A 27,409-nucleotide genomic window follows, 5' to 3' on the forward strand; every position below is an offset into this window, starting at 1 on the left:
GACCAGTTGTCTGGCCTCCTCCTACCTGTGAGCTAACATCTCTGGAGTTGTAGATGTCATGGTAGTTGCTCCTGCTGCCACATCAGTGCCCTACTGTTGATTCAGTAACTCCTAAATCCCAATCCTTACTTGGGGCTTCCCTTACACTCTATTATGTCAAATCTTTCTTGCTGACTGAGAGGTTTGGAGATTATTGCTACCTCCTGCTTTCCTGGGGCAGGGGCTGTGGACTGGTCCTAAAATCTCCCCTTTTTAATTTTGTGAGGAAAGGCTGGACTGGTGCTCTTATCCACTTTGCCATCTAGCTGTTTCTCGAGAAAGTTGCTGTGAAAATTGATAATCCCTTGTTACCTACTTTTTTTTTTTTTTTTTTTTTTTTTTGATAAGGTAATTGGGGTTAAGTGACTTGCTCAGGGTTTCACAGCCAAGAAGTGTTTGAGGCCAGATTTGAAGTCAGGTCCTCCTGATTTCAGGGCTGATGCTCTATCCACTACACCAACCACCTCCCCCAATTCTCTTCTTATATTGAAAAATTATTTCATGCTCTCCTAATCATGTGTAAATCATGTACCTGTTTTGACCTTATCTTGTTATACAGTGTGAGACGTTGGTCTATACCTGTTTTTGCCATAATGTTTTAACAGTTTTCCTAAGATTTTTTTTGAGATGAGTTTTTGTCTGAAAAGCTTGTATCTTTGGATTTATCATGTACTAGATTACTGTGATAATTTACTATAATGTAGTGTGTATCTAATCTGTTCCATTAGTTTAATACTCTATATTTAGCCAGTACCAGATTGTTTTGATCATTACTGGTTTATTACATAATTTGGAAGCTGGTACTGCTAGGCCACTCACATTTTTTTCATCAATTTTTTGATGTTCTTGACCTTTTGTTCTTCCAGATGAATTTTGTCATTACTTTTTTTTTTTTGCTCTATAAAATAAATTTTTGGTAATTTGATTTGGCAGTGAATAAGTAAACTAATTTAGAGTAGACTTGTTATTTTTACTATAATGGCTTAGCCTACCCAAAAGAATTATTTTTCATTTGGTTAGATCTTATTTTATTTGTGTGAAAAGTGTTTTGTAATTGTGTTCATGTAATTCCTATGTTTGTCTCTTTGGTAGATTCCTAAGTATTTTATATTGTGTACAGTTATTTTAAATAAAATTTTTCTTTCTATCTCTTGTTGCTTCACTTTATTGGCAATATATAGAAATGCTGATGATTTATGTGAGTATTTCATGTCCTGCAGCTTTGCTAAAGTTAATTATTTCAGCTAATTTTTTAGTTGATTCTTTTATGATTCAGTGTACTGTCAAATCCACAAAGGGTAATAGTATTGTTTTTCATTGCTTATTCTAATTCCTTCAATGTCTTCTCTTATTTCTATACCTAACATTTCTAATACAGTATTGAATAATAGTAGTGATAATGGACATCTTTGCTTTACTTTGGTTCTATGAGGAAGGTTTCTAGCTTATCCCCTTATAAATAATGCTTTGTTGATGGGTTTAGATAAATATTATTTATCATTTTAAGGAAAGCTTCCTTCATTCTTATGCTATTATATTTCCCTGTGCATGGTAACTTTTAGAGAGATGTTTTTTTTTTTCTTGTTTCTTTTAATTTGGTCTTTTTTTTCTTTTGCTTGTACTTTTTCTGAGATCATAATTGCTTATTCTTGCTTTTTTTGTTTGTTTTAGCTGAAGCATAATAGATTCTGCTCCAGCCTTTTACCTTTACTCTGTGCATGTCTCTTTGCTTCAAATATGTTTCTTGTAAACAATATATTGCATGATTTTGGTTTTTTTTTATCTTCTCTGCTTTCCATTTCCATTTTTATGGGTGAGTTCATCACATTCACATTAACAGTTGTGCTTACTGTGTATTTCCCTCCTGCTTTTTTATTCTTTTAATTTTGTTTGATTGGTTCTTGGTATCTCCTATGATTTATTTGAACAATTCTAATTTTTAAGAAATCATTTTCTTCATTTAGTTTTTGTTTCTCTTTTTCCATTGGCCAAGTCTACTTTTTTAAAAAAAAAAAATTATTTTTTTTATTTAATAGCCTTTTATTTACAGGTTATATGCATGGGTAGCTTTACAGCATTAACCATTGCCAAACCTCTTGTTCCAATTTTTCACCTCTTACCCCCCACCCCCTCCCCCAGATGGCAGGATGACCAGTACATGTTAAATAAATTAAAATATAAATTAGATACACAATAAGTATACATGCAAGTCTACTTTTTTAGGCATTGTTTTATACCTCCTTTTTCATTTGGTCATTTCTATTTTATTTTTATTTTTTTGCTAAGACAATTGGGGTTAAGTGGCTTGTCCAGGTTCACATAGCGAGGCAGTGTTAAGTGTCTGAGGACAGATTTGAACTCATGTCCTTCTGATTTCAGGGCTGGTGTTCTATCCACTGCACCACCTAGTTCCACAGTTGTATTTTTTAATGATTTTTTTTTCAATGAATTTTTGAACATCTTTTCCACTTTGTCCAATTGTGTTCCCTTTACGAAGATACTGACTTTTTTCATGATTACCTTGTATAACTCTTTTCTTTTTCCAATTTTCCTTCTACTTACTTTATTTTTCGAAATCCAGTGTTTTTTCCAGGAGTTCTTTTTGTTCTCAAGACCATATTTCTCTTTGAGGTGGCATATATAGGCATTTGACATTGTTGTGTTCTGAATTTATGTTTTGAATTTCCCTTTTGCCATAGTAGCTTAATGTGGTAAGGGCTTTTTTGATGGGAAGGGGGAAGTGGAGAAGGCTCGTTTTCCATCCTGTTAAATCACTTTTGAAACTGAGTTGTTCTCTTGGGTTCAGGGGGTACTGTCCTAAGCTTCTTGTGCTGGAGCCAGGTGCCTGACCATTGGCTTGCTTTGTAGGGGTCTCTAGGGCTGACAACTTGCTGAATCCTCGAGGGCTTGTGTCTTACCTGTTGTAATGAGGTCACTGAGATTGGTTGTACCTGTTGCATTGGTGGCTCTGGGTCTGATAGCTCTCCTGCTCTGCTGGGGTATCTGGGCCTGCCAGGCCTGGCCACTAGCTTGCTGAACGAACCAGGGTTGAAATAATAGAATTGTCTTGCTATGCTACCAACCTGCTGACCTAGAGCTACAGGACCTTAGATTTTTTTTTTTTTCAAATTTCAAATGACTTAATTTTTTTAAAAAGCTTTTTATTTTTAACATATGCATGGATAATTTTTCTTTTTTTATTATTATAGCTTTTTATTGACAGAACATATGCATAGGTAATTTTCAACATTGATCCTTGCAAATGCTTCTGTTCCAACTTTTCCCTTCCTTCCCTCCATCCCCTCGCCTAGATGGCAGGCAGTCTCATAAATGTTAAACATGTTAAAGTACATCTTAAATACAATATATGTGTACCTATTTATACATATTCTTGTTGCACAAGAAAAATCGGATTTAGAAAGGTAAAAATAATCTAGGAAGAAAAGCAAAAATACAAGCAGTCCACATTCATTTCCTGTTATGGGCCAAAACTCTGTACTTAAAACAAAGATTCTTACAAGGTGCTAACTCAGTGGAATTGATAAAGACAATGGTTATTTACTTTAGCATGGTAATTAATAGTTCTCTAAGTTCAATATGATTGATTTAATCTTACAACAAATAATGGTTTCCTAGTGATATAATGATTGGTTTGTACTCAGTGTAGCACATATATAAGCTGAGACTCAGATCCAGAGTTGGAGCCAGAGAAGACAAAGGACTAGAGGCGGGATCTCAAACTCTCAAGAACTAAGGAGAGAGATTCATTTCTTCTTGGTTTAGGCTCCTGGTGGCTCTCCTGGGGAACTGAGAGACAGATTCACTCACTTCATCTCACACCATTGTGGTAGTAGACTCTCCTTCATTTTTCCATTGAGACCAAGGCCTGTGAGAGCCAGAGACAGACTTGGAGCTTGGAGAGAGACTCGGAAGGGCCAGATACAGACTGGGAAAGGGCTCAGAAACAGACTGGGAGAAGACAGAAGACTGGAGGCTGGAGCACAAGCCCTGGGACTCAGATTCATTTTATCTTCATCAGCCTTGTGGTGGCTGGCCTGGCCTCCTGCCCTTCCCCCACTAAGACCAAGGCCAGTCTGAAAGGCTCTCCAGAAAACTGGCTGGGCCCCAGGCAAGGAAATTAGATTGTGAAGGAGATAATAAAGAATTTGGACTTTAACACCTGGCTATTCTTATGGTGATTACTGAACTAAAAGGAAGGCTGCTCCAAGACCTCCAGAAAACCACCAAGGACACTACAGTTTCCCAGTGTTCTTTCTCTGGGTGTAGCTGGTTCTGTTCATCAATTGGAACCAAATTGGATCCTCTCATTGCCGAAGATAGCCAGTTCCATCAGATTGATCCTCATTTAGTATTGTTGAAGTGTATAATTATCCCCTTTTTCTGCTTATTTCACTTAGCATCAGTTCATGTAGATATGAATATTAAATAAAATAGAAATGAGCAAATGAAAAAGGTTTAAAACGATGCCTATCAGAGTCCAAGCCTCTCTGTATTTGACGTATAATTTTTCAACATTGATCCTTGCATAGCTTTATGTTTCAGATTTCCCCCCCACTTTCCCTCCCCTTCCCCAGATGGCAAGCAATCCAGTATATGTTATACATGTTAAAATATATGTTAACTCCAATATGTGTAAACATATTTATATAATTCTCTTGTTGCACAAGAAAAATCAGATCAAAAGGAATGTAAATGAGTAAGAAAACAAAACGCAAATGAACAACAAAAAGAGTGAGAATGTTCATGTTGCGATCCACATTCAGTTCCCACAGTCTTCTCTCTGGGTGTAGATGGCTCTCTTCATCATAAGATTATTGGAACTGGTATCAGTCATCTCATTGTTGGAAAGAATCACTTTCATCAGAATTGATCGTCATTTAATATTGATGTTGCCATGTACTTTGATCTCCTAGTTCTACTCATTTTACTTAGCATCAGTTCATGTAAGTCTCTCTAGGACTCTAAAATCATCCTGCTGATCATTTCTTATAGAATAATATTCCATAACATTCATATATTTATTTAACCATTCTCCAACTGATGGGCATCTACTCAGTTTCCAGTTTCTTGATAATATGAAAAGGGCTGCCACAAACAATTTTGTACATCTGGAGGACCTTGGATTGTTGATATGCTAGGGCTAGTAAGTGTCCTTCTGGCTTGTCTGAACACAGCTTATGTTTGACTCCCTTTATCCAAGAGATATCTTTTAGGCAATCATTCTAAGTTATCTTGGACTTGAAAATTGTTTTACCCCATTGTTTTGTGGATTTTTTTCACTCCACAATTCCTTTGAGGTACAATTTAGAGTTGTTTCAAGGTGAATTGGTAAGAACTCGGGCAACTCCTTGCCATTTTTATACCATTTTGACTCCTCAAACAACCCCTTATCTAGTGGCATTTAGTTTCTTAGTGCCTATGTTGTTCTGCTTTTACTTGGAAGGCTTTTTACTGTTGGGGTTTTTTTGTTTTGTTTTGATATGTGTGGATGAGAGGCCATGGAACTCTGAGCTAAGTGATAAGAATAAAGAGAAAATGAAGAGAAAGACAGACATAGCACACATAGTACTGGACCTTAAAGTAGATGTCTTTTTGGAATAATCATGTTTTTCAGGAGTCTTTATATAAGGTTGAATTTGTGTAATGCAAATTTATGTAAAGTGAGTGAGAGTACTTGTGTGCGTATGTGTATAAAACATTATTTTGTTTAAATATCTTGAATATCAAATCCTTATCAAAAAATGATAAAAAAAACTTATTTTTCTCGTTTGACCCACTTCTCTTCTTAAGTTTATTATTTTAATTTGTGCAGAAGCTTTTTAATTCCCTGTAATCAAAATTCTCTTTAATCTTTTGTAATTACTCTGTATCTTATACCTTTATATCTTATATCTGTTACCCATAGATGTGATAGGTATATGACCTATTTCTATTCCAATTTTTTTATAGTATGATCTTTAATACTAATGTCACTTATCCATTTGGAATGTATTTTAGAATATGATGTAAAATGTTGGTCTATACCTCATTTCTACCAGACAATTGTTTTTCAGATAAGGTGTTTTTGTTTTCCTAATTTCTTTCTTATACATTGGGTTATTGAGTTATTTTTGATTTTCCCTCATCTAGTCTGTTTCATTGATATGTATTTTAAATTTTTTTAGATGGTTTTGTACTGCTTTATAAATAGTAATCCTCCTTCATTCCTTTTTTTTTTTTTCAACATTTCTCTTCACAGTAGAGTACAATCTCCTCTCTCGAATAGTAAGAACACCCCTTTTTGCTGGGTCACACCCTAAGTAACTTCTATTATAGAAAATATTGAGACTTTTATCTTGTATTACTTATTCATAGGTACTTGAACTCTTCCTTGATTTGGAGGCCATTAATAAATTGTTGGTTTATCTGAGTTTTATTTTCCAAGTTTTCTTCTTGATATTTCTGAAAGCTTCAGTCCTTCTCTTCCTCCCCCCCCCCCCCATTTTCTCTCCTTTTTGCGGCATTCTTTAATGGATATATTCCAAGAAATTGGATCTAAAAGAGACTTGGCTCCTCTCAAGCTGATTGATTCAGGAATGGGTAGTCCTGTGATGCTATGTAGTGTGGTAGAGTAAGATAGAATGTGCTGAGTGAGAATTAATAGTTAAGGATTATTGGCATTTTGTGATGTTAGTTCAATAAATTTTTATCTTATTTGGGTTCTTGATGCCCTAGATAAGGGGTCCTCGTTTGAGGACATTTATCCCCCTCACCCAGGGCTGTGAAGTTTTTTTATTTAAAGGCCCACAAAACAAAGTTTTTGTTTTTACTATAGTCTGGCCCTCCAAGATTCTGTGGGACAGTGAACTGGCCTCCTAGTTAAAAAGTTTGAGGACCCCTGCCCTAGATTGTCAAATTCTCTTATCTCTGATGCATAATTCCTACTTTAGAGAAGTATAATGAAGATTTAAGGATCAGAAAAAAATGTTTAGCCCTTCATCATTTTATGAGATTGTATATTATTTGTTACTAATTTTGTATTTAAGTAACAAAAGATTCATATTGTGTTCACTTAAATAAAAAGTTCCTTGATTGTCAAGTCAAGTGGACTTTTTTTTATTTTTATTTTATTTTTTTTAAGCACCTAGTATATATTTGACATAGTACTAGAGATTCAAAGAAAGTTTAAAAAAATAGTCTGCTCTCAGGGAGATTATGGTCCAACGTGACCTTTGTGCAAAGATGGTACATATAAGATACATTGTGTGTATGATAGAGACTAAGGAGGACTTGAAACTTCTTGCAGAAGTTGAGACACAAGGAAGCCAGGGAAACTGGTAGGCAGAGACGAGGAAGAAAAAAATTCTAAGCGTGGGAGAGCCAGGAAAATGTCTGGAGTCAGAGGATAGGAATTATTGTGAGAGAAACAAGCAAGTAGGCCATTGTCACTGTAGAACTTAATATTGAATTAAATATACAAAGATTGGAAAGATGAAAGGAGAACAGGTTGTGAAGTGCTTTGAGTACCAAACAATGGATTTTATATTTGATTCTGGAGGCAATAAAAAGCCAGTAGAATTTATTGAATAGGGGATGGCATATTCAGATCTGAGTTTTAGGAAGATCATGTTAATAATAATTCCCCCACTGGAGTGGGGAAGAGATCTGAGGTAGAGAGATCTTTTAGCTGACTATTGTAGTAGTCCAGTTGTATTTGTACCAGGATGCTAATGTTAGGAAGGAGAATGGAATATTTATTAGAGATGTTACAAGTATAAGAACAAGACTTGTCAACTGCTTAAGCTACTAGTGGTGGGTTGGAATAAGGAGTCTGTGTGACTGAGAGGATAATTGTCTGCATAGTTTTCTGCCAGAGTTCTCTCTTTTCTCATTTGGGGTTTGCCTTTCTTTTTGTTTCAGCTATTGCAGCAGTTGGAATCAGAAAATTCTTGCCTGGAAGGTTTTCTGGAGTGGAAGCATATGGAGCTGGTATACTGGCAATGGATGGTAAATTAATAGTAGGGGACTTGGTGCTGAATTTTTTCTGCTTTTTTCCCCCCTATACTATCTTTCTGTCCTTATTTAGTGCTATCAGCGAAGTCATCAGTATCCCTTTCCAACTATTATTCTTCCTTGGGGATTAGAAAAAGTGGGCAGGTTAACAAATGACTATTCACTTATCTCTCTGTTATCAAAGAAAGCACCTGTACTCCATCACTTGAATATATTTTGTTTTTTAAATCTTGAAAGTCCAGCTTTGCTCATGGCCTCTGAACTTTATTTCTGACTTGGGGAAAAAAAATCCATTTTGTAATAAGTAAAAATTCAAACAACTTCAATTTTTCTTCCTTAATAGATATCATGTTCACATTGTACTATTGCTCCTTAAATTGTATTGAATGATGATAAAAATTAGATTGTTTTCTTTTTCTCACTTCAAAGATAGTATGTAACTAGATGATCATCACCAGAAGAACCAGAAACATCATTAACGGCATTTTTAATTGTTCTCATGTACTTAAATTGCCTTTTAACTGGATGGAATAATAATTGTTCATTAAAATTCACTGCTAGGATTTGGGATAATCATAGAACCAAATTAATTTCAAGAATTGTAAAACAGTTCATGGATGTAAGAGAAAATAGATTAGATGAGTAGCACAGAACCAGATTCAGTCACTTTAAAAAAATATTCCCAGAACCCAAGTACTCTTTAATCTCCCAAATTGGTCCTGGAAGCTACAGTGATTATTTATTTATTTTTTCTTTTTTTCCTTTTTTCTTTTCTTTTCTTTTTTTATTTATTATAATAACTTTTTATTGACAGAACCCGTGCCAGGGGTAATTTTTTACAACATTATCCTTTGCACTCACTTTTGTTCCAATTTTTCCCCTCTCTCCCTCTACCCCCTCCCCTAGATGGCAAGCAGTCCTATATATGTTAAATATGTCGCAGTATATCCTAGATACAATATATGTGTGCAGAACCGAACAGTTCTCTTGTTGTACAGGGGGAATTGGATTCAGAAGGTAGAAATAACCCAGGAAGAAAAACAAAAATGCAAACAGTTTACATTCATTTCCCAGTGTTCTTTCTTTGGGTGTAGCTGCTTCTGTCCATCATTGATCAATTGAAACTGAATTAGGTCTCTTTGTCAAAGAAATCCACTTCCATCAGATTACATCTTCATATAGTATTGTTGTTGAAGTATATAATGATCTCTTGGTTCTGCTCATTTCACTTGGCATCAGTTCATGTAAGTCTCTCCAAGCCTCTCTGTACTCATCCTGCTGGTGATTTCTTACAGAACAATAATATTCCATAACATTCATATACCACAATTTACCCAACCATTCTTCAATTGATGGGCATCCATTCATTCTCCAGTTTCTAGCCACTACAAACAGGGCTGCCACAAACATTTTGGCACATACAGGTCCCTTTCCCTTCTTTAGTATCTCTTTGGGGTATAAGCCCAGTAGTAACACTGCTGGATCAAAGGGTGTGATAACTTTTTGGGCAAAATTCCAAATAGCTCTCCAGAATGGTTGGATTCGTTCATAACTCCACCAACAATGCATCAGTGTCCCATTTATTAATTGGAGAATGGCTTGATTTCTTATAGAGTCAATTCTCTATATATTTTGGACATTAGGCCTTTGTGATTATTTATTATTAGTAGTATTAAGTGTGTCTGATACTCAGTCTCTTAAGAGAGACACAGAGAGACCAGCCCTTGCTTTGGCAAGGCAGTATACCTGGGCTTCAGCAATATTGTTGGGCTAGTTCCTCTTCTATATAGCTTGGTCAGAAATCATTACTTGTGCTTTGAAATTAGAAATGGAGATATTTCCTATATCTGGAGTATGTTTCATCTTCTCCTCTGGGAAAGGAAATAAAGGATATTTTGAGGCAGGGATTCTGAGAGCATGTGAGCGGGTTTTCATGAGAAGCAACAGAGTGTACTACCTATGGAACTCTTCAGATCATTCTTCTCTGTTTGTAGGAACATTTAATTTCAGAAGTGGATGTCTCTCTGATAGCATTCCCCTGATTTAGCAAACTTGGAACTATCTCCTTTAAACCCTTCCTCTCATTCTCTTTTTGTATTATTTTCATTTCTCTGTGCTGTCTTTTCCTCTCTGTGCTTTCAAGTTGTTAGTTAGCTTGAATTGACTAATTGATGGCTTTCAAGATGTAAGGATCTCAAATTTACCTTTGGTTTTATCATTTTCCTGGTTAAGAGCATAGATGAAATCCATGTCAGATTTGCACATGATACAAAACTAGGACCAATATCCTACTAGAGTGATAGGTCAGTCTAGAGTGATAAACCAAATTTGTTAAGTATAAAGACAACAGCATTGAAAGTATAAGTTGGTAGGAGTGTAAGTTAGGCAACAAATTTGGCAGTTTTGCAAACTTTTTGAGTTTGTGAGTCTCAGAAGCTCTTTGTATAATTTTCAGAACAATCAAGGTAGAAATCCTACTGTGAAAATCTTATCTTTAGTCAGACTGTATCCAAGTCTGGACATTGCATTTTGGAAGAACATTGGAGTTCTTGAATATGTTTAAGAGATTATTGGGAATGGTAAGGATGTTTAAGCTGGAGAAGAGATGTAAAATGGGAGATTTCCATGTGATAGTTATCATATGGAAGAAAAATCAAATTTATTCTTTTTAGCCCCAAAAGACAGAATTGGAATTATTGGTAAAGGTTAGAGAGAAGCAGATTTACTGTATCAAAAAGTAGAAGGGAATACTTTGAAAGGCAGTAAGTACCTTCTCATTTGAGGTGTTTAAGAGATGATTAGATAATTACCCTTCAGGGATATTATAGAAAGGACTTTGGTCAGGTATGTATAGAAAGAGTGAAGAAGGTGGGTTTATGTCCTCCCTCTCATACAGATTGGCCTTTTGACCCTAGAAAACTCCCCCCAACTTCTTAGTTCTACAAGCAACTCTGTAGGTTGTAGACTAGTTGTGGATCTGCATGTACTAATGTAATTAGTAGGAAATTTTCCACCAGCTGTTGATTAGCAATGAAATCAAGGATTCAAGTTAAAAAAAATTAGATTGGATTAGATGACATCTGAGGTCCCTTTAATTCAACAAATATGAAGTCCCTATTATGTGCATGTCACTGTCCTGGGGATAAAAAGATTAGAATTAAGCAGCTTATATTTAGTTGGGAATAGAACATTACACAAATAAGTAAATATACTACATATATGAAATATTCTACATATACAAAATAATACTTATAATTTTTAGAAATTCTTTTAAAAATTTTAAGTTCTCAATCTCCTTTTCTCTTTTTCCTCCTTTACTCATTGAGAAGGTCAGAAAAAAACAAAACTTATTACAAACAAATCTAATCATGCAAAATAAGTTCCCATATTAGTTATGTCTAAAAAAAAAAAGAAAAGAAAATATGCTTCTATCTGTATTTTGAATCCATCAGCTCTTTATGATTACATGATTCATCGTGCGTCCTTTGGTATTGTGGTTAATCATTGTGTTGATCAAAGCTACTAAGTCTTTCAAAATTGATTATTAGTATTAATATATTAAAATTGCTATAGAAATGTAGAAATTGCTCTCTCTCTCTCTGTTTTTACTCATTTCATTTTATTAGTTCATACAAGTCTTCTTGTTTTTCTGAGACCATTTCTTTCATCATTTTTATAGAGCAAATAATATCCTATCACATTAATTAATATATCATATAACTTGTTTAGCCATTTTCTAACTGCTATGCATTTCCTCAGTTTCCAATTCTTTGTCATCACAAAAAAAAAAAAAAAAACAACTGCTATAAATATTTTTTGTACCCATGGGTCCTTTTCTCTCTTTCTTGCAGGGTCAAATGGTATGTATAGTTTAAGAACTTTTGGGGTACAGTTCCAGAGTGCTTTCTAGAATGGTTGGATAAGAATATAAGATAATTTCAACAGGACCAGATCTTTAGGAGAAATCTGAAAAGACTTTGTATAACTGAGCTATGTGTGAAAAAGTGTAGAAGCAATAGATGAAGAAATGTGTTTAAAAGGAAAATTTAGCAGATCATTTAGATTAAAATAAAGAAAAAAAAAATCAAGAAGAGTAATATGAAATCAGACTGAAAAGCAGGTTGGAACCAGGTTGTAGAGTGCTTATATGCTAGACTTGTGATTTTGTCCTTGATTCTTAGAAGGCCAATGAGTAATCTTGAGCGAAGAAGTTGGGAGAAGGCATTTTAGTAATATAATTTTGGCAACTATGTAGGGGATAGATTAATGATGGAAAGCCATTATTAGAAGCAAGGAAGTCAGTTAGGATTTGATGCAGGTCTGAATTAAGGAAAAAGGTTATTTGATTGGGGAAAAGGGAATAGTATGCCCCTAATACAAATTTATTTAATTGTGACAAGGAAGGAATGAGTATGGAGGAACTAAGGGTGATTCATCTTGTTAGAAGCTAGAAAGAGAGCAATTAGAATAAAGGCTGAAAAGAAAGAGATTTAGCAATTAAGGGGAGAATCTTAGAGAAGCAAGATAAGAAAGAGTAGTTTCAGTCATATGGTATTATTGGAGGCTGTACAGCAGGGGTCCTCAAACTGCGGCCCATGGGCCAGATGTGGCAGCTGAGGACGTTTATCCCCCTTACCCAGGGCTATGAAGTTTCTTTATTTAAAGGCCCACAAAACAAAGTTTTTGTTTTTACCATAGTCCGGCCCTCCAATAGTCTGAGGGACAGTGAACTGGCTCCCTATTTAAAAAGTTTGAGGACCCCTGCTGTACAGCCTCACTTTCTCCTGTAGAATCACCTGGGTCCGGTGGCAAGATACAGATCAAGGACTGGAGAGGGCCCTGGCTGCAGTGGGAGACCTTCACCTTTTTTAAACTAAGGTCTACAACAAGTCTAGGTTTGATTCAGGTGATACCCATTCAGTATTTAAAATTAGATAAGAATGAGGAAAAGAAAGCCCTCTTTTACCTACTTAAAAAAAAAAAATAAGATTTGGGATGGGAAAACCCTCAAGGGTTCTAGCTAAAAAAAAAAAGTGTTATTCCATTTACTTTGAGTCAATCTGGGCCCAACATCCAACTGGTCTGGCACCTGTTGCTAGCCAACAATGAGAGCCAAAGTGATTTCGATTTAAGGCATGGTCCTTAAGAAAGAAATCTAGCTGGTAAACCCCAAGATATCTTGGGAGGTTTGGTATTCAGAAATATATATGTGAGGGATAGAAAATCCTATCCAAAAACAACTACTTAGAGACCTCTTTAAGTAAAAAGCAGAAAAGTTGTTTAATTAATTCTCATGAGAATGAGCAGTTCCACCGTGAGAAGGCAAAGAGAGAGAGCTCATGGTAGAAGGGCTAAAGAAGGAGATAAGGTATACAGTTTTTATAGATTTTAGATACAAAGGATTACATCATGAATTGGAGAACATTAAGAGATAGGTGCTCTCTCATCCCTTAATTAGATGTTATTCATGCCAAAAACAGCAGATTCCTGGTTCCGGGAGAAACCATACATCAGGCAACTAATTGTCCAGATGTTGGTAACTTGAACAGTGATAAATGTCATCATTCGAGATTAAATACATATGTCTTAAAATCTAAGTACATATTGGCTATCAGTCAACATACTCACACAGGTCACAGAGACCTTACTGAGCACCCACTATGTACCAGGCAGGATGCCAAGAAGTCGGACATATGAAGAAAGGCAGAGACATGATATCTATCCCCAAGAATCTCACAGTCTCACAGAGGTGACAACCTGTAAACTACTATGGACAAACAAGATATAATATGGTATATGAATGTTATGGAATATCATTGTTCTGTAAGAAATGACCAGTAGGATGATTTCAGAGAGGCCTGGAGAGACTGACAGGAACTGATGCTGAGTGAAATGAGCAGGACCAGGTGATCATTGTATACTTCAATAATACTACATGATGATCAGCTCTGATGAACGTGGCTCTTTCCAACAGTGAGATGATAGAGGCCAGTTCCAATGATTTTGTGATGAAGAGAGCCATCTACACCCAAAGACAGGACTGTGGGAACTGAATGTGGATCCCAACATAACATTCTAACCCTTTTTATTGTTATTTGAAACTAAAATATATAAGAGGAATTTAAACGTCCTTGGAAGTTCTTCACCTTATCTTTACTACATGCAGCTGCTGGAAGTTCTTCAATCCCCTCCTCCCCTTCCCCACACACTCACACTCACACATATTTACTAAAGTCAGGAAATTCTTTCTATATGTGAGATTGAAAGATTCTGGGAAGATTTGAGATTGGAATTATTGATAGCTTCTGGATTAGGAGACTTAACTTGACCAAGAAGGGCTCCCTCTCCCTCTTCTGCCTTTTTAAAAAAAATAGATGTTCATTGATATCTTTTGTCTTTACATTGATTTTATTTCCTCATTTCCTTTCTTTACTCTTCTGGAGGGTAGAGAATTTTTAAAAAGAAAAGAAAAAGAGGAAGAGAAAAAAATTCAGCAAAATCAATAAATACTGTTCTTCCATACTTGTGGACACTTTTCCCCTCCAGCAAACATATAGATCTCTGTGAAAGGAGTTACAGGAAAAGCAAAATCTATATATCTTTTTTCGGTCCAGACTCATTCTTCATTTTTTATTGTCTTTTTGTTTATTCTTTCCATTTATATTACATATATTGCTTTTCTGGTTCTTTTTACTTCATATTGCATCAGGTTCATGTAATGTACACTTTTCTGTGTCCAGCTGATAAGTACAACAAATGGTCGTTAGGTTTGCACTTGAAAGACTTTAATGAGGGGGGAGATTATTCTTTCTCAAGACAGCATATTTTACTTTTGCACAGCTCTGTTTTTAGGAATTTTTTTAGAACATTAATCCTAAATCTGTTTCTCTTTCTTCCTCCCATTGCTCTTTGTTCTGCCCTCTGGGGCAAGCAGAACCAAATGAATTCTCTGTTGACAGCTCACCTAATACTTGAAGACAAATATCATGTGCCCATTAAATCTTCTCTTCTCTAGATTAAATATCCTTAAAGAGTAGGATCACAGTTTTAATTCAGAAGGGACTTTAGAGGATGAGTCTACTGTAAGTACTTGCTCAGGGTCACATAAGTATCTAAACCATGAGACATAATTCAAACCCACGTTTTCCTGAATCTATTTCAGTAGTTTACCCCAAAATTAATTTTTTTTCAGAGGATAAAGAATATTTTGATAATACTGATCTCTCCATCCTGGTTGCCTTTTTCTGAGCATATTTTAACCTATGTCTTTGCAAAAAAAAGTGATGCATAGAATTAAACACAACATTCTACATGCAGCCAGATTAGGGCATAGTATAATAGAAATATTATCCTTTTTTTTTAGATAACATAACACTTTTAATCACCTTGTATTCTATCCACTGTGCCACCTAGCTGCCCAATTAGCTGCTAGTTGAGCTTTTTTTACAGGGTCATTGCAAGAATAAGACAGATATAGTAGTACACTGTTCTATTTGGCCAAATGTCTCTTGTTTATTTAAGATCAGAAATGGACTTGAAGGGACCTGGGTGATTTGATTAATTTGCTTTGGGAAAAGGTTGAGTTAGATTTGGAGAGCAGTTTGAATGAAATAGTGAAGAATTGAAACTCAGATACCTAATAGAAACTTCTCACTCTTTGTAGGACACAGTGTTGGATACCAGGCCGGTAGATAATCCTAATACTGTTAAGCAGGATATAATTTTGCCAGAGATCCTAGAATACTGCAATCCTCAGTACCTAACTGAGGAGATGGATAAAATAGAGAAGAACCTAGAGGCACTGAGCCAAAGACTTCAGGAGGCTGTGAATCGGCACAGAGCAGCCTGGAATACCAAGGTAAGGAATAAACCTATAATTGGCAGGGACCTATCTTGGGTGTGGGGATTTGAGGAGCTCTTGGTTTAGTAGCTTATATTGTTTTTTGAGGTCTATTCCCTTCTTAGCCCAATCCTTGACTCACTGGAATTGGACTGAATCACTTACTCCCTTTTTTATACCCTTGATATTTGACTCAGATTTTAACTATCAATTCCTTTTTTGTTGTTGTTGTTGTTAATTATAGCTTTTTATTTGCAAGATATATGCATGGGTAATTTTTCAGCATTGACAATTGCAAAACCCTTTGTTCCAATTTTTCCCCTTCTCCCCACCCTCTCTCCCAGATGGCAGGTTGACCAATACATGTTAAACATGTTAAAGCATAAGTTAAATACAATATATGTACACATGTCCATACGTTATTTTGCTGTACAAAAAGAATCGGACTTTGAAATAGTGTACAATTAGCCTATGAAAGAAATCAAAAATGCAGGTGGACAAAAATAGAGGGATTGGGAATTCTGTGTAATGGTTCTTAGTCATCTCCCAGAGCTCTTTCGCTGGGTGTAACTGGTTCAATTCATTACTGCTCTATTGGAACTGATTTGGTTCATCTCATTTCTGGAGATGGCCACAACCTTCAGAATTGATCATCATATAGTATGTTGTTGAAGTATATAATGATCTCCTGGTCCTGCCCATTTCATTCAGCATCAGTTCGTGTAAGTCTCTCCAGGTCTTTCTGAAATCATCCTGTTGGTCATTTCTTACTGAACAATAAAATTCCGTAATATTCATATACCACAATTTATTCAGCCATTCTCCAATTGATGGACATCTACTCAGTTTCCAGTTTCTGGCCCCTACAAAGAGGGCTGCCACAAACATTCGTGCACATCCAGGTCCCTTTCCCTTCTTTAATATCTCTTTGGGATATAAGCCCAGTAGTAACACGGCTGGATCAAAGGGTATGCACAGTTTGATAACTTTTTGAGCATAGTTCCAAATCACTCTCCAGAATGGCTGGATGTATTCATAATTCCATCAACAATGTATCAGTGTCCCTGTTTTCCCACATCCCCTCCAACATTGCGCATTATCTTTCCCTGTCATTCTAGCCAATCTGACAGGTGTGTAATGGTATCTTAATTTGCATTTCTCTAATTAATAATGACTTGGAGCATCTTTTCATATGGCTAGAGATATTAACTATCAATTCCTGTGCATTATTCTTCAACCTACCCTTAGTCACATACAAATATAATCATATCCTGTTTTTGCCATGACTCATCAATGTGCCATCTCTGTCCAATCATAATCTATTGGATTTTCCTCTGATTTTCCTTGCAAAACTCTAGTTTTTGTCCCTAATTTTTGTTTGATCTCCAATCTACAACATATCTAAAGCATTACTCATTGTCTTTCCTTCCTAAACTCTTCCCACTCCCCACAATCCTTCTTATCCTGAATTTTTCTCCACTCTAATCCATCCTTCATTCTGCCACCAAAGCGATTTTCCTGATGAATAGGTCTGACTGTCTTAGTTCCTACAAAAGAAACTCCAGTGAATCATCATTTCCATGGCAAAATACAAAATGCTCTATTTGGCATTCAAAGTCTTTTAGAACTTAGCTCCTGCCTATCCTCTAGTCTTTTTACATCTTACTACCTGTCACATCTCTTTAATCAATTGGCACTGGCCAATTCGAACAACATGCTCCAACTCTCAGCTGTTCTCTCTGGCAGTCCTCAATGTCTGGAATGCTGTCCCTCCTCCTCTCTGACATCAGATCTCTCTGACTTTTTTTAAGTCCTGGAAAGACTGCTTGGCTTGAAGTGTGTATGAATTAATTTCCTGAGTCTAGAGTGGGCTTTAATACTTAACTTCCTGTGTGAAATTGAGCAAGTCACTTAGCTATCTTTCCCTCAGTTTCTTCATCTGTAAAATAAGCCAGAGAAAAAAAATGGCACATCACTCTAGTGTCTTTGCCTAGAAAAGCCCAAATGGGTCAGATGTGACTGAAAAACAACTGAACAATATTAAAGGAAGACAAGGGAGTTCAGTTGTCAGAGCAGATAATTGAGAGTATTCTGAGCATTGGGCACAGCCAGAGAGAACATCTGGAGGAGAGAGATGGAATATCTTGGTGTAGGAAGCCAGTGTCTTTGGATTAAAGAGTGTGTGTTATAAAGCAAAATGTAAAAAGACTGGAGAGATAGGACAGGATTACATTATGAAAAGTTTTGAATGCCAAACAGCATTTTGTATTTGTTTTTGAAGGCAATAAGGAATCTTCAATATAATAGGGAAAATAAAAAAATGAGTTTATTGAATAAAAGGGGTGACATGATTGGATCCCTATTTTAGAAAAGTCACTTTAGTTGCTAAATAGCAGATGGATTGGAGTGGGGAGAGATCTGAGGTAGGCAGACCCACCATCAGTCTATTGCAATAATGCAATATAAGATGATGAAGGCCTTTAGTACGGTGGTGGCAGCTTTAAAGAGGGAAGATGGTATATTCAAGAGATGTTGAAAAGGTGAAACTGACAGGCCTTGGTTGTATATGGGAAGTGAAAGAATGAGGAGTCTAGTACTTCAAGATTTACATCCTATGGATTTACATAGGACTTGATGATATCATGAAGTAAAGTAGTCTAGAAGAAGAAAAGAGAGGTCCAGGACAAAACCCTGAGGGATATCAATGGTTAAAGGACATGATCTAGAGAAAGGTCCAGAAAAGGAGACAGGAAAAAATGATCAGATAGGTAGGAGGAAAATCAGAGAAGACAGTGTCCCAAAAAACTTGATAGAAAAAAAGTATCAAAGAGGAGTTAATAGTGTCTATAGAAAATAAGGTTATTGCTTTCTCTGTAGATATATTTTAGTTGTTTCTCTGTAGTTGTTAATCTGATATGTTTTTAGTACTATAATGTTATCTGAGAAATCTGTTATAAAGATTTCTTCATATTCAATTAAGTTTTTTTCTTCTTTTTTTGCTGAGGCAATTGGGGTTAAGTGACTTACCCAAGGCCACACAGGGGCTGGTACTCTATCCACTACACCACCTAGCTGCCCCAATTCAATTAAGTTCTTATCTTAGGCCCATTATTTTTATTCTTATAAAACCTTTTCAGTTCATGCAATCAAAATTCTCTCAACTTTTATAATTACCTCTATCCCTTGTTTTGTTAAGAATATGTCACTCACAACTATGAAATCTGTATTTTTTGTTTATGATTTGTTTATAGTAAGATCTTTTAATATCTTGTTGGTAATTTGATGTGTATAGCATTAGAATTATAAATTAATTTTGGCAGTGCTGTCATTCAACTATAAGAAAGATTCTATTCATAATGTCTCCCTCCCCCATTTGCCTCGTCAATATTCTTCTATCATATTTCCTACTGCATCCCTTTCTCCTTGTACATTTAAGAAAGGAGTTTCTTAGTGGTTATTCTGTCACTCTTGCTGTTACTATTGGCATTTATTCACTTGTTCTGAATTTTGTTGTTTTGGGTACTTGAGAAGCAAATCTCTTTTTCTTTCCTTAAAAATATTTTAAACTTTTTTTTTTTTTTTTTGGAACCTCTCTCTTTTGTCCTATATGTGTTAAGCTCAGATTTGCAGGGTAAGTCTTCTGGGCTGCATCCTGAGCTCCAGTAGGCTTCTGAACACATTATTTTATCCTTATTCTAGTTCATGTGAAATAGTTTTCCATTATTCAAATGTACTTTCCTTTATATTTGAAAGTTTTTCTCTTAGTGGCTTGCAGAGCTTGTTTCTAAGTTGTTCAAATTAGCCATTGTGTGACTTGGAATTTGTAGTGTTGTTGTTGTAGTCTTTTCTAGGGTCGTCTGTGAATTCTTGGAAGTGTAATTTCATTTTCCATGTTCAGAAGTAGTTTTCTTCTATTATTTTCATTATGGTGTTAAGATTTTTCCCCCGTTTTGTTTATCTAGTTCTTTGGTACTTAGTTTGGCTTCTAGAGCCGTAAGTTTTGCTTTTATAGTGATCATGGTTTCTTTTAATAGTAGTGTTTTTTGCTTCCCTTTTAGGTTAGCCTTACTTCTCTATATTTGTTTGCATTCCCATTCATTGTTCTCTCTTTTGTTTCTTTGGTGAAATTGACCATTCCAGATTAAAGTTATTATTTTTGCTGTTGAGGACATAAATTATACTTTTCATAATGCTCATTTTTTCCTTTTAAAGTACTCATAGTATATTGTGGTTCCATATTCTCTTCAAATTCCATAGGGTCTTGAGTCTCATCAAGTATTGTATTATTTTCCATCATTTTGTTGGTTAGTCAGTTGTTGTCCTTCATTCTCAAAGAGGATCAAAATGACAACACTATGTTAAGAATCCAGTTTGTGTATCCAACTGTGGCTGATTACACTGATATAGGCTCTGAATGTTCTACCTGGGGTAGGACAAAAATAGTCCTTATGAACATTTGAGGTGTGTTCTTTAACTTGTACATCTTGTGTCTTTTCTGAAGTTATTCAGTTGTTTTGCTTATGGAGCACGGCACTTTCTCTGATGAAGGCACACTATGCCGGCTGATCCTGTGCTAGTGTCTCCCCATGTCATACAATCAAATCTGAAGTTGTTAAGAGAGACCATGAGAACGTCCTTGTATCGCTTTTTCCGATACACCCTGAGTTCTTCTTAAATAGTCTTTTTGGCAAGCATACATTTAGCCCTTGAATGATGTGGCTTGCCCAATGGAGTTGCATTCTCTGCAATAAAGTTTGAATGCTTGGCAGTTTAATTTGCAAAAGAACCTCAATGTCTAGTGTCTTATCCTGCCAGGTGATATTCAGAATCTTTTTTAAGACAATTCAAATGAAGGAAATTAATTTTCCTGGTATACTGTCCAGATTTCCCTGGCATGTAACAATGATGCCAGCATGATGACTCTGGAAACCTTCAGTTTGACAGTTAGTCTAACCTCTCCTGTTAAGTATGTCAACCTTGCCAAGGTAATTGGATTTATCCAGAGCATTCAAAAGTTCTTCATTGCTGTAACTGATGGATGGTTTCACATATGAATGTTAGTTAATAGTAGTTAATAGAGTTAACTATATTTTGGTGGTGTTGATATTTCCTTCTGTTAGAATTTTACCTGTTGATATATCACTGTTTATGAACATAGGTCTTTGAGGTTTTTTTCCTTACTGAAATTTTTAGTATTTTCAGTCTCGTCTACCCTATGTGTTCTTATTTTCTTTATTACTTTCCACTGCATCCCTTCTTATTATGGTTCCCCTGGGACCTGGATTTCAAAGTATCTTAGCTAGCCTCTTCCCACAATGAGCAATTGAAGTTCATCAGGCTATCCCAACTTTGACCCAACTGATTACTGGCTGATTGACATTGAGTTTTTGCCTTCAGGCTTGGTGGAGCAGTTCTATCAGCACCAAGTGTTCTGTCCTGGTACCCTGTCCTATTTTTCTGTTCCATAGTTCTGTAGCTCAACACCAGCAGTTTAAAGCCTGCTTTCTGTGACACTAGTAGAACCTATTTTTCCTTGGCATTGGCAGTTCACAGCTTTGTGGTACTGATGCCTCAGTTGTATCCCACAGCAAACTTTTGCCCTTGCCTGGAAGGTTATATAGTCCTGAGTAAACTTCAGCAGGAAACTCAGGGTGATTTTGCTGTAAATCTGTGTTGTGTGCTGCTCCATAACATGGGAGTTTAAGGGAGAGTGTGAAGTGAGCTCAGGGGCAGTGACTATCATTCTTGACAAAATAGGAGAGTTGATGAATATTTCAGCCATACACGGTGTACTCTTCATTTCCAATTCTTAGTCACCACAAAAACAACCACAATGTTTTTATATAAGTAGGTCCCCCTCCCCCCTTTTATTATTGTTATTTTTTTTCCTCCCCCCCCCCCTTTTAAAAAAATCTTTTTGAATACATACATAGGCACCAGTGGTACTGCTGGATCAAAAGCAATGCATTGTAGAGGACCACAGATATTGGGGAATTCTGAGAAAAGTGTACTTGAAGTAAATATACTTACAGCAGGGTCTTAACTTAGTGTGATTGATGAGATAATGGTTCTCTAGTTCACATATACTTAATGTGCTGTAATTATATAATCATACAGAGGTATTTAATGACTGGAAATTCCATCTTTGACCATACTCCTATTGGTTCTATTGCCTACTTCACTCCTCCACTAAGACCAAGGATGGTCCCCAGATCCTCCAGAGAGCTAGCCCAAACATTACAATGCACAGTTTGATTGTCCCGTGAAAAAAGAATTGTCCCATATTGTTCTCTAGATCATGATGTTCACAACTGTAGCAACAGTGCATTAGTGTCCCAATTTTCCCACATTCTGTCCAACATATAATCATTTTCTTTTTGTCATTTTAGCCAATGTGATAGGTGTGAGGTGGTAGTTCAGATTTGTTTTAATTTGCATTTCTCTAATCAGTAGTGATATAAGAGTATTTTTTAAAATGACTATAGCTTTGTTTTTTTTTTTTTTAATCTGCCTATTGATATCCTTTGACCATTTATTGATTGGCCAATGACTGGTATTCTTTCTATTTTGAGGGACGGAGCTGAGGCAATTAGGGTTAAGTGATTTGCTCAGGGTCACATAGCTATTAAATATTAAATGTCCAAGGCTGGATTGAACTCATGTCCTGACTGTAGGGCTGGTGCTTTATCCAGTGCACTATCTAGCTGCCCCATGACTTGTATTATTATAAATTTGACTAAGTTCTCTATATATTTGAGAAATGAGGCCTTTATCAGAGATGTTTGTTGCAAATTCCCCCCTTTCCTGTTTTCCTACTAATTTTGTATTGGTTTTGTTTATGCAAAAATTTTTAATTTTATATAATTGAAATGGTCTGTTTTACATTTTGTAATGCTCTGTTTCTTGTTTAGTTACAAATTCTTCCTTTATCCATAGATCTAACAGGTAAAATATTCTTTGCTCTCATAATTGCTCACCCTTTATGTATAAATTATGTACCCATTTTGACCTTATCTTAGTATATGGTGTGAAATGTGTCTAAATCTAGTTTCTGCTGTAATGTTTTTCAGTTTTCCCAGTAGTTTTTGTTAAATAATAAATTTTTGTCCAGAAAACTTGGATCTTTGGGTTTATTATATGCTGAATTACTGTGCCCAGTTACCTATTGTATTATGTATACCTAAGGATGTGCTTTGAGATGTGGTACAGCTAAACTATCTTCTTTCAAAATTTTTTTAAAATTAATTTCCTTGAATTGTTGACTTTTTGTTCTTCCAAATGAATTTTGTGTTCATTTTTTCTAGCTCTATAAAATAATTTTTTTTTTGGTAATTTGATTGGCATGGCACTCAATAAATAGATTAACTTAGGTAAAATTTTTAGTATTTTAACTTGGTAATTAATATTTTTCCACTTGTTTAGCCCTAACTTTATGTGTGTGACTCTGGTAATATTAAGTTGACTCCCAAATATTGTCTATGGTTATTTTAAAGGAATTTTTCCTGCTTTTTGCTACTGACTGTGTGTGTGTATGTGTGTGTATATGTGTGTGTGTTTATAAATGTATGTATGCATATGTATGTGTATGTGTGTATATATATATGCTGATGATTTATGTGGGTTCATTTTGTTAAAGTTGTTAATTATTTCAACTAGTTTTTTAATTGATTCTCTAGGTTTCAGTAAATAGATCATCATATGATTTGTAAAGAGTAATAGTTTTGTTTCCTCATTGCCTGTTCTAATCCCTTCCATTTTTTTTTTTATTGCTATAATTATCATTTCCAATACAGTGTTGAATAATAGTGATAATGGGCATACTTGTTTCACTTCTGATGGTATCAGAAAAGCTTCTAGCTTATCCCCATTACAGATAATGCTTTTAGATAAACATTTAGATACATATCATGTCATTTTAGGTGACCTCCATTTATTCCTATGTTCTCTAGTATTTTTAATAAGGTATGGGCATTGAAATTTGTGAAAGGCATTTTTGTATCTATTGAGATAATCATATGGTTTTGGTTGGTTTTGTTATTGATATAGTTTATTTATGCTGGTAATTTCGCTAATATTGAATCAGCCTTTCATTCGTGGTATAAATCCTACCTGGTCATCATATATGATTCTTGTAATATATTGTTGTCATCTCCTTATTAGTATTTTATTTAAATTTTTTTTGCCAGCATTCATTTTGGGGTCTCTTTCAGGAGGCATTTGGTGAATTCTTTCAATGGTCATTTTATCTTGTTTCTTTGATATTCAGGCAGTTCTCTTTGATGATTTCCTGAAAAATAATGTCTAGGCTCTTTTTTTCATCGTATATTTCAGGGAGTCCAGTAATCCTTAGATTGTCTCTCCTAAATCTATTTTCCAGGTTGGTTGTTTACATTTTTTCCTATTTTTTTTCATTTTTTTGGTTTTGCTTGACTGATTTTTGTTGTCTCATTGAGTCATTTCCATCTGTTCAATTCTGAATTTTAGTGAATTATTTTCTTCATTAACTTTGTTTACTTCTTTTTGTATTTTTCCAATTGAGTTTTTAAATGAGCTGTTTTGTTCTATGGAATTTTTTTCCATTTCACAAATTCTGTTTTTTAAGGAGTTATTTTCTTTTTCTATTTCACAAATGCTGTTTTTCTGGGAGTTGCTTTCTTTTTTCCACCTTATCAAATTTATCTTTTAATGAATTATATCCTTTTTCCATTTCACTAAGTCTATTTTGTAGTGAATTCTCTTCAGATAGTTTCTGTGTTGCCTTTTTCAGATCCTCTTGCAAATTTTTCATTTCCTTTCCCCATTTTTCTTCTAACTCTCTTTTAAGATCCTTTTTAATTTCTTCTAGGAGAGCCTTGTACTATGGGGACTCCTTTTGGGACTTCATCTGGAGACAGTCTATCTTTAGTCTCCTCAGGGTTTGAAATCTGTTCTTTTGTTTCCCCATAAAAGCTGTCAGTCTTTAGAGTCCTCTTTATTTTTATTTATTTATTTATTTATTTATTAATTAAATTCTGCCTTTTGGGCAAGGAAATTTGGCCGCAGCTGTGCTGGGTCAGTGCTGAGTGGTTGTGGCCAGGTCTAGTGAGATTCTGGTGTTTTGGGGCTCACTATTGATCTTTTTTTGTTAGTGTTGGATGTTTTATAACTTCTCTGCTGATCTACTGGCTTGCAACCAGGGCAGAGTGGCCAACACTGCCATAGATTCCTGTGGATTCCTCCCCATAGATTCTCTGTCACGTGGAGTCAGCAATGCCCCGGGGTTCTGTGCTGTCTGTGCTGGGGTTTATGGTCAGCTATTTATGTTAGGCTGCCTCCCTCCCATTTCAGATTGAAACAGACTTTTTCTGGTCTGTTTCCTCCTGTAAATTCTCTGCCACATGGAGTCTGCACTAGCACACTGAGACTACACTGCCCCAAGACTCTATGCTGTCGGCGCTGGTGTTTGTACTTAGCTCTTTGTGCTGGCTGCCTCCCTCCTGTTTCCTATTAAAACAGACCTTTTCAGGCGATCTTCGAAATTATCTTCTGCTGATAATTTGTTGCACTCCCAATCTTTGTAGGTTCTGCAGGTCCAGTGTTAATTCAGATCCTGGATTTCATAATTATTGTGAGGGTTGTAGAGAAGGTCAGAGAGAAACGTGTGTTGTCTCTGCCATCTTGATTCTGCTTCTCACCAGTATTCATTAGGGGAAATTAGTCTACAAAATCATCTGGCCTGCTGCAATTAACTATAAACATCAGGATTATTGGTGTTCCATTGTGGAGTTTGTAAAGGCCAGTTGGGGGCTTCTGTTGGGGCTAACCTGTTGACCTCCTCTGTGACTGCTTAGTTCCTATAATTTATAAGAATTCTTGATCTGACAAGAATTCCCCTTGTAGTCTATGCTGGATTCATAGAGGCAAAATGTTTTAAGGTAGATTCTTTGTCTTGCAATCTTATTGTAATGCTGGAGAAACTGAGGCAAAATAGAGATTAGAAAGTTTTTAATATTTTATTTGGATTTCTGAGAGGGAGAGATTGTGCTGGGAGCATGATGCCCCCAGGGTTGTTGTCCAAAGCATTCAGCAACCAATGTGAGTTTTCAGTGGCATATATAGGCTCCAAGCTCAGGGCTCTAAAACAAAGAGGGTAGAGTCCAAACTCTGGTGAGTAGAGATCTCCAGGCAGGGACCATCAATTTGATTCTGACAGGTTAGGGATAGAACCATAAATTCTTGATGACTTAGGAGGTGTTAGGAGCCAGGAAGTCTGAACTCCCCCTTATCTTGAGTTTATACATTTACAATTTATATCCTTAGAGTAACTAGCTCTAATGATCAATCAGGAGAGGGTATTGTAAACCAGGGGGATTAAAGCAGAACGATTCAGGGAAATGGAGGCAGGACAATTAGGGAAACTGAGGGTGTGACCACCTATATTCTAAAACAAAAGAAAGTGGAAGATGTAATAGGCCAGAACTCTTGGAGAAATGTACAAAGATTCTTACAACAAGGTGTTAACTCAATGGAATTGATAATACAATGGTTATCTAGTTTACATATACTTAGTACTTAGCATGGTGAGTAATAGTTCTATAATTGATGTAATTTTAATAGTTTAAACTGAGGACAAAGTCAGCCACAGACATTGCATCTTTGATCAGCCTAGTGGTGGTTCTCCTGCCTCCTGCACTTTGAAAATAGTAATAAGACAATAAAAGGGAACTGTGGCACAACATTATCTTTTAGCATCTAAAGCTGAAGATAAGCAACTGCTGTTACCACACTCCCCCCAAAAGTTTTCACTTCTTATAAAAGCGCTCAAAAGAAAAGTTCCCTTTTTCTGCCTCTCTCAATTTTGGCCACAAACAAAAGATGATTTTTAAAAAAATTTTCTTTACTTTTTTCCTTTAAACTTTAATAATGTTTTATCCTTTCTTCTCAAAAAAGACCTTGACATCAGAGAAATCATTGAAGTAACCCATATGGGCTGACAAAATGTTGATGTTCAGGGGTACAGTCAGACTCTTCCTATACCACCAAACTTATGGGGTACAAGTGATACCCTAGAAGTACATTGGGATTGAAACTATTTCTAGCCATATGAAAAGATGCTCCAAGTCATTATTAATCAGAGAAATGCAAATTAAGAAAACTCTGAGATACTACTACATACCTGTCAGAGTGGCTAGAATGACAGGGAAAGATAATGCGGAATACTGGAGGGGATGTGGGAAAACAGGGACACTAATACATTGTTGGTGGAATTGTGAACACATCCAGCCATTCTGTAGAGCAATTTGGAACAATGCTCAAAAAGTTATCAAACTGTGCATACCCTTTGACCCAGCAGTATTACCACTGGGCTTATATCCCAAAGAGATCTTAAAGAAGGGAAAGGGACCTGTATGTGCAAGAATGTTTGTGGCAGCCCTCTTTGTAGTGGCCACAAACTGGAAACTGAGTGGATGCCCATCAATTGGAGAATGGCTGAATAAATTGTGGCATATGAATATTATGGAATATTATTGTTCTGTA

General features: G+C 35.8%; 1 protein-coding gene across 4 annotated transcripts in view; it reads left to right on the forward strand.

Moving 5' to 3' along the window:
* The window catches only part of TEDC1 (tubulin epsilon and delta complex 1), a 70,675-nt gene that overhangs the window by 33,853 nt on the left and 9,413 nt on the right, over nucleotides 1-27,409 (forward strand). For all 4 annotated transcript variants that reach the window (XM_031952906.1, XM_031952907.1, XM_031952908.1 and 1 more), the window contains 2 exons: nucleotides 7,960-8,046; nucleotides 15,716-15,910. In XM_031952906.1, the coding sequence (XP_031808766.1) occupies nucleotides 7,960-8,046; nucleotides 15,716-15,910 (282 nt within the window). The remainder of the gene's footprint in view (nucleotides 1-7,959; nucleotides 8,047-15,715; nucleotides 15,911-27,409) is intronic.

Source organism: Sarcophilus harrisii, chromosome 2, assembly GCF_902635505.1.
Source record: "Sarcophilus harrisii chromosome 2, mSarHar1.11, whole genome shotgun sequence".
NCBI classification, from domain to species: Eukaryota; Metazoa; Chordata; class Mammalia; order Dasyuromorphia; family Dasyuridae; genus Sarcophilus; species Sarcophilus harrisii.